The 8,354-nt window shown below is 37.8% G+C and overlaps 1 protein-coding gene across 3 annotated transcripts in view; it reads left to right on the forward strand.

The window, feature by feature from the left end:
• Nucleotides 1–8,354, forward strand: part of DLAT (dihydrolipoamide S-acetyltransferase) — a 38,715-nt gene that overhangs the window by 17,994 nt on the left and 12,367 nt on the right. For all 3 annotated transcript variants that reach the window (XM_054440251.2, XM_054440252.2, XM_054440253.2), the window contains exons 8-11: nucleotides 315–382; nucleotides 2,024–2,116; nucleotides 2,743–2,850; nucleotides 8,090–8,205. In XM_054440251.2, the coding sequence (XP_054296226.2) occupies nucleotides 315–382; nucleotides 2,024–2,116; nucleotides 2,743–2,850; nucleotides 8,090–8,205 (385 nt within the window). The remainder of the gene's footprint in view (nucleotides 1–314; nucleotides 383–2,023; nucleotides 2,117–2,742; nucleotides 2,851–8,089; nucleotides 8,206–8,354) is intronic.

Here is an 8,354-nt window from a genome sequence, read left to right on the forward strand (position 1 = left end):
AAGGAAGATGAAAAAAATTAAGTACAACTTGGATAAAACTCTAAAAGAGAAATACATAAAGGAATATTTGCAGTAGTTAAAAAGAAAAGACCCACTCCAGATCACACACTGGTACTCTGTGTGGATTAACATTAATAGTTGACAAAAGCTGGTATTCGTAGGTAGAATCTTAAGGGATAGGGTTAAGGCTGTGAACCTTTCAGAATGTTTTTGGTAGTAAACCCTTAGGAGCTTGCAGTTTAGGCTCACAGTGTTGATCTCCTTGGGGAACCAATGGTATGTCGTTATGTATGTGATATTTATGTCTCTTACAGGGACAGGACCAGATGGTAGAATCACCAAGAAGGATATCGACTCTTTTGTGCCTAGTAAAGTTGCTCCTGTGAGTTATGTGTAGCTCTTACTTTTTTTGCAGTTTGTTGCTACAGCCTGTTAGACCATTTCATACATTATTTATGAATGAAATAGCTCAACCAAGACTGTTTTCTTCTAATTTCAGTGGTTTAATAATACAGTCATCCCTCGGTACCCATGAGAGGTTGGTTCCAGGAGCCCCCTTGTATACCAAAATTCACAAATGCTTAAGTCTCTTATATAAAATAGTGTAGTATTTGTATATAACTTACCCACATCCTCTCAAATACTTTAAATCATCTCTAGATGACTTATAATATTAAATACAAGGTAAATGCTATGTAAATAGTTGTTATATTTTATTGCTTAGGAAATAATAATAAGGACAAAAAGACTGTACTTGTGCAGTACAGATGCAACCATCTGTTTTTTTTCTGGAATATATTTGATTTATCTTTGGTTGAATCCAGTGATGCAGAACTTACGGATATGGAGGGCCATCCAGTGATGCAGAACTTATGGATATGGAGGGCCAAGTGTATTTAGATATTTGTGTGCTATCGTTTATATACAAGATCAAAGATGATATACTACACTGACATGTATTCCACATTATGTTTTGAGCTAGTTAATCGGTTTTTGCTTTGAAATAAAAGACTTGTTCTTTTTTTCTTTTTCAAAATATTTTAAAGTACAGTTGAATGAGTTGTTTTTGGTGTTTGGTTTTTTTGTTTGTTTGTTTTTGAGACAGTCTCACTCGCCCAGGCTGGAGTGCAGTGGCGCGATCTTGGCTCATTGCAACCTCTGCCTCCTGGATTCAGGCGATTGTCGTGCCTCAGCCTCCCAGGTGGCTGGGACTACAGGTGCATGCCACCACACCTGGCTAATTTTCGTATGTTTAGTAGAGACAGGGTTTCGCCATGTTGGCCAGCCTGGTCACGAACTCTGGCCTTAAGAGAGCCATCGTGCCCAGCCTCCCAACCCCCTTTTCTTAACATTGTTTAGGATAATGGATTAGCTTGTTTACATTTATTTATTATTCCTTGCAGCTTAAGACTGCTTCCATTGCTTTTCTTGAACATAATTTTGCAAAAACAAAATTATTTTGACATAAACTGGTCATTGAACATACTCTGATACAAAGAAAAATGACATTTAAAACATGATTTCAGAATTCTAAGTAAAAAAATTAAAACTCTTAAAACAAGCAGAAGTCTCTTTTGCTCACTGGGGACAGAAATAGGTATTCTATAAAGCTTTGTTTTTAGACTGGACATGGTGGCTCATGCTTGTAACCCCAGCACTTTGGGAAGCCAAAGTGGGTGGATCACTTGAGCCCAGGCGTTTGAGACCAGCCAGGGCAATGTGGCTAATTTCCGTCTCTACTAAAAATACAAAAAAATTAGCTGGGCATGGTGGCATGCACCTGTAGTCCTAGCTACTCTAGGGGCTGAGATGGGAGGATTGCTTGAGCCCAGGAGTTTGAGGCTGCAGTGAACCATGATTGAGCCACTGCATTCTAGCCTGGGTGACAGAGCAAGACTCTGTCTCAAAAAAAAAACAAAAAAACAAACAAAAAAAAAAACTGCATAGTCACTGGCAGTCTTTCCCAGGTACTTATGCTAAGATTGAGTCACAGTTACTAAGAGCTTTTTCTTTCCTCCCATAGGCTCCAGCAGCTGTTGTGCCTCCCACAGGTCCTGGAATGGCACCAGTTCCTGCAGGTGTCTTCACAGATATCCCAATCAGCAACATTCGTCGGGTAAGAGAATTACCATCATCTGGAATCAGCTGTTAGGGGCATCTTTACTCTAGTTGTTTAATTGCTTCCATAGTTTTTAACACATTAACAGAGGCTTTTTAAGTTGGAAATATTAGATGATTAAGGGAAGTTTTGGCCAACTGAATACTTGAATCACTTTGTTCCTATTAGAAGGGCCAGGCGCGGTGGCTCATGCCTGTAATCCTAGCACTTTGGGAGGCCAAAGCGGGCAGATCACAAGGTCCAGACTTTGAGACCAGCCTGGCCAACATAGTGAAACCCCGTCTCTACTAAAAATACAAAAATTAGCCGGATATGGTGGCGCGTGCCTGTAGTCCCAAATACTCGGGAGGCTGAGGCAGGAGAATTGCTTGAACTCGGGAAGCGGAGGTTGTGGTGAGCCGAGATCGCTCCACCGCACTCCAGCCTGGGCAACATAGCGAGACTCCATCTCCAAAAAAAAAAATCTAGGAGGTGTTATATTATGGTGGAGTCCTCCATCTTTCAATTATAATAATGCTTGAGGTAAGTATTAGCAGAGAGTAAGGTAAAGAGACAAACAGAGCCCTGAATTAGTTAAGGTCTTAACTCAAGATAATTGATTTTTTAAATCTCTTTGGTTTCAGGTTATTGCACAGCGATTAATGCAATCAAAGCAAACCATACCTCATTATTACCTTTCTATCGATGTAAATATGGGAGAAGTTTTGTTGGTACGGAAAGAACTTAATAAGGTAAAAGGTCTGAAAATTCCAACTTTCTAAGTTATAAAAATTTTGTCTTTCCCCACCAAACATTTATATTTTTGTCCATATATTTTGTTACAGTATGTCAGTTGGTGGCTACTTTCTTGATCTTGTCCTTTGAAGCACAAGATTTTAAATATTGGTTATGTCCACTTTTATCAATTTTTTTCTTCTGTGCTTTTGGTATTATATCTAAGAAACTATTACCTAGTCTGAGTTCATGAAGATTTATACTTTTGTTTCCTTGTAACAGTTTTATACTTTTATTTCTTATATTCAGGTCTTCGCTCTATTTTGAGTTAATTTTTTGTAGGTAGTGTGAGATAGGAATCCAACCATTGTTTTGCATGTGGACATTTATTCTTTCATCCCAGCACCATCTTTCCCCATCAAATTGTCTTGGTATCCTTGTCAAAATTAATCATATATGTGAGAATTTTATTTCCAGATTTTTTTTTTTTGGTAGATCTTGTTATTTTTTGTTTTGTTTTGTTTTATGATACTTTAAGTTCTGGGATACATGTGCAGAACGTGCAGGTTTGTTACGTAGGTATACATGTGCCATGGTGGTTTGCTGCACCCATCAACCCATCATCTACATTAGGTATTTCTCCTAATGCTATCCCTCCCCTAGCCCCCCACCCCCCCTATAGGTCCTGGTGTGTGATGTTTCCCTCCCTGTGTCCACGTGTTGTCATTGTTCAACTCCCACTTACGAGTGAGAACATGTGGTGTTTGATTTTCTGTTCCTGTATTAGTTTGCTGAGAATGATGGTTTCCAGCTTCATCCATGTCCCTGCAATGGACACGAACTCATCCTTTTTTTTATGGCTGCATAGTACTCCATGGTGTGTATGTGCCACATTTTCTTTATCCAGTCTGTCATTGATGGGCATTTGGTTTGGTTCCAAGTCTTTGTTATTGGGAACAGTGCTGCAGTAAACATATGTGTGCATGTGTCTTTATAGTAGAATGGTTTATAATCCTTTGGGTCTATACCCAGTAATACTATTCCTGGGTCAAATGGTATTTCTGGTTCTAGATCCTTGAGGAATCGCCACACTGTCTTCCACAATGGGTTGAACTAATTTACACTCCTGCCAACAGTTTAAAAGCGTTCCTATTTCTCCACATTCCAGCATCTGTTGTTTCCTGACTTTTTAATGATCGCCATTGTAACTGGTGTGAGATGGTAACTCATTGTGGTTTTGATTTGCATTTCTTTAATGACCAGTGATGATGAGCTTTTTTTCATGTTTGTTGGCCACATAAATGTCTTCTTTTGAGAAGTGTCTGTTCATATCCTTTGCCCACTTTTTGATGGGGTCATTTGTTTTTTTGTTGTAAATTTGTTTAAGTTCCTTGTAGATTCTGGATATTAGCCCTTTGTTAGATGGATAGATTTCAAAAATTTTCTCCCATTCTGTAGGTTACCTGTTCACTCTGATGATAGTTTCTTTTGCTGTGCAGAAGCTCTTTAGTTTAATTCGACCCCATTTGTCTATTTTGGCTTTTGTTGCCATTGCTTTTGGTGTTTTAGTCATGAAGTCTTTGCCCATGCCTATGTCCTGAATGGTATTGCCTAGGTTTTCTTCTAGGGTTTTTATGGTTTTAGGTCTTACAATTTAAGTCTTTAATCCATCTTCAGTTATTTTTTGTATAAGGTGTAAGGAAGGGGTCCAGTTTCAGTTTTCTACATATGGCTAGCCAGTTTTCCCAACACCATTTATTAAATAGGGAATCCTTTCCCCATTGCTTATTGTTGTCAGGTTTGTCAAAAATCAGATGGTTGTAAATGTGTGGCATTATGTCTGAGGCCTCTGTTCTGTTCCATTGGTCTATATATCTGTTTTGGTACCAGTACCATGCTGTTTTGGTTACTGTAGCCTTATAGTAGAGTTTGAAGTCAGGTAGCATGATGCCTCCAGTTTTGCTCTTTTTGCTTAGGATTTTCTTGGCTATACCGGCCCTTTTTTGGTTCCATATGAAATTTAAAGTAGTTTTTTTCTAATTCTGTGAAGAAAGTCAATGGTTGCTTGATGAGGATAGCATTGAATTTATAAATTACTTTGGGCAGTATGTCCATTTTCACGATATTGATTTTTCCTGTGCATGAGCATGGAATGTTTTTCCATTTGTTTTTGTGTCCTCTCTTAATTCCTTGAGCAGTGGTTTGTAGTTCTCCTTGAAGAGGTCCTTCACATCCCTTGTAAGTTGTATTCCTAGGTATTCTATTCTCTTTGTAGCAATTGTGAATGGGAGTTCACTCACAATTTGGCTCTCTGTTTGTCTGTTATTGGCGTTTAGGAATGCTTATGATTTTTACACATTTATTTTGTATCCTGAGACTTTGCTGAAGTTGCTTATCAGCTTAAGGAAATTTTGGACTGAGATGATGGGGTTTTCTAACTATACAGTCGTGTCATCTACAAACAGACGATTTGACTTCCTCTTTTTCTATTTGAATTCTTTCTCTTGCCTGATTGCCCTGGCCAGAATTTCTAATACTATGTTGAATAGGAGTGGTGAGAGAGAGCATCCTTGTCATGTGCCAATTTTTGAGACTGAGTCTCACTCTGTTGCCCAGACTGGGGTGCAGTGGCGTGATCTTGGCTCACTGCAACCTTGGCCTTCCAGGTTCAAGCAGTTCTCATCCCTCAGCCTCCCAAGTAGCTGGGATTACAGGTATGAGCCACCAAGTGTGGCTAATTTTAGTATTTTTAGTAGGGACAGGATTTCACCATGTTGGCCAGGCTGGTCTCGAACTCTTGACCTCAAATGATCCACCCACCTCGGCCTCCCAAAGTGCTGGGATTACAGCCATGAGCCCCCATGCCTGGCCTATTTCCAGGTTCTTAATTCCATTCCATTAATCTCTGTATACCCTTAATGCCAGTACCACAGTCTTGATTACTTTAGCTTTGTAATAAGTTGTAAAATCAGGAAACGTGAGTCGTCTTTGTTCTTTTTTCTCATTTTTTTTTTTTTTTTTTTTTTTTTTAAAGACAGAGTCTTGCTCTGTCGCCCAGGCCAGAGTGCAGTGGCGCGATCTTGGCTCACTGCCAGCTCCGCCTCCCAGGTTCATGCCATTCTCCTGCATCAGCCTCCCAAGTAGCTGGGACTACAGGCGCCCGCCACCATGCCCGGCTAATTTTTTGTATTTTTAGTAGAGACGGGGTTTCACCGTGTTAGCCAGAATCAAGATTGTTTTGTCTGAGTCCCTTGCAATTCTAGGTGAATTTTAGGATTAGCTTGTAAATTTCTGCATTGAAGCCAGTTGACATTTTGATAAGGATTGATTGGATGTATCTGCTGATCAGTTTGGCAAGTGTTGCCATCTGAAGAATATAGTCTTTTCATCCATGAACATGTAGATGCCCCTGTATTTCGTTGGGTGTTCTTCAGTCTCTTTCAACAATTTTTTTATAGTTTTTCAGAGTGTAAGTTTTGCACTCTAAATTTGCATTTGTTGAACTTATTTCTAGGTATTTTATTCTTTTTGATACTACTCTTAAGCGGAATTGTTTTCTAAATTTCATTTTCAGATTGTTCATTGCTACTATATAAAGGTTTTTTTTTTTTTTTTAAGACTAGTCAGGTATACTAGTGAGAAGGGGGAAAGAGTAGAAGTTAGATTTATAACGGACTCTGAGCAATCAATTGAGATAGCAATTGATTTTTCTATATTGATCTTTTTTTATATACCTGCTGAAATGGGATCTATATTGACCTTGTATCCTGCAAACTTGCTGAAGTCATTTATTAGTTTTTACAGTTTTTTAGTGTATTTCTTAGGTTTTTCTGTAAACAAGATAATGTTATCTGCAAATAGAGATAATTTTACTTTTTCCATTTTGACCTGTATGCCTTTTATTTCCTTTCTTGCCTAATTGCTCTGGCTGGCACCTCTAGGCAATGTTGAACAGATGTAGCAGAAGTGAACATCTTGTCTTGTTCTTGATCTTTGGGAGAATAAGTCTTTGATCATTAAATAGTTGTGAGGTTTCCCTAGATCACGTTGAGCAAGTTCCCTCCTGTTCCTAGTTAGTAAGAGTGTTTTGATCATGAAAAGGGGTGGTGAATTTTATCAAATGCTCTTTCTGTGTCTGTTGAGATGGTTATGTGTTTTTTGTCCTGTGTTCTGTTAGGACATTATTACATTAATTGATTTTCAGATGTTAATGGAAATTTGCATTCTTGGGATAAATCACATTTGATCATGGTGAATGATCCTTTTTATATATTGCTGGATTTTATTTGCTAGCATTTTGTTGAAGATTTTTACATCTATATTCATAAGAGATTAGTGTGTAGTTTTTTTTTTTTTTTTTCTTCTAATGTCGTCTTTGGTTTTGGTATCAGGCTAATACCGGCCTTACAGAATGTGTGGGGAAGTGTTTCTTGCTCTTCTTTGATTTTTCTTTGAAATAATTTGTGAGGAATTGATATTAATTCTTCTTTAATATTTGGTAGAATACTGATGAAGCCATCTGGGTCTAAGCTTTTCTACATGGGTAGTTTTTAAATTACCAGTTCAATCTCTTCGTTAGTTATAGGTCTATTCAGAGTTTTTGTTTCTCCTTGGTTCAGTTTTGGTAGCTTGTGTCTGTATGGTTGTTCATAGTATTCCCTATAATTCTTTTTACTTCTGTAAGATAGATAGTAATGTCCCCTATTTCACTCCTAATTTTAGAAATTCTAGTCTTCTCTCCTCTTCTTGGTCAGTCTAACTAAACATTTATCATTGTGATTGTCATTTGGTTGATCTTTTCAAAGAACCAAATTTTGTTATTGTTGAGATGAAAGAAAATGATGACATAACATACTGTAACTTATGGGATATGCTAAAGCAGTGCTTAGCAGAAAACAGCTGTAAGAGTCTGCATTTAAAAAGATGAAAGAACCAATGTTTTGTTTCATTTCTTTCTTTCCACCTCAGGATATTTGTATATTCTCTTTCTCCTCCTCCTTTTCTCAAGATTATACAGTTTTACTCTTTGGTGAGAGAATTTAGAAACTACAGTTGTCCGAGGAGGGACATCATTAGGAAAATTAGCTAATGCATGTGAGGCCTAATACCTGGGTGATGGGTTGACAGGTGCAACAAACCACCATGGCACATGTTTACCTATATAATAAACCTGGACATTCTGCACATGTACCCTGAAACTTAAAATTAAAATTAAAATTTTAAAAAAAGAAACTACAGGTCTTCTTGTCTTTCCAGATTTTAGAAGGGAGAAGCAAAATTTCTGTCAATGACTTCATCATAAAAGCTTCAGCTTTGGCATGTTTAAAAGTTCCCGAAGCAAATTCTTCTTGGATGGACACAGTTATAAGACAGTAAGTATAACTGGGGAAGATATATATCTATCGGTAGTTTTCTTGTATTATTTAATGTGTGAGTAGGAGTTGAGGGGATAAGGAGAAATGGAATACAGAGAGGCAGATGACTTACATAGGTCAAACAACTTGAAAACAGCACAAAAATG

This window comes from Pongo pygmaeus, chromosome 9 (genome assembly GCF_028885625.2).
Source record: "Pongo pygmaeus isolate AG05252 chromosome 9, NHGRI_mPonPyg2-v2.0_pri, whole genome shotgun sequence".
NCBI lineage: Eukaryota > Metazoa > Chordata > Mammalia > Primates > Hominidae > Pongo > Pongo pygmaeus.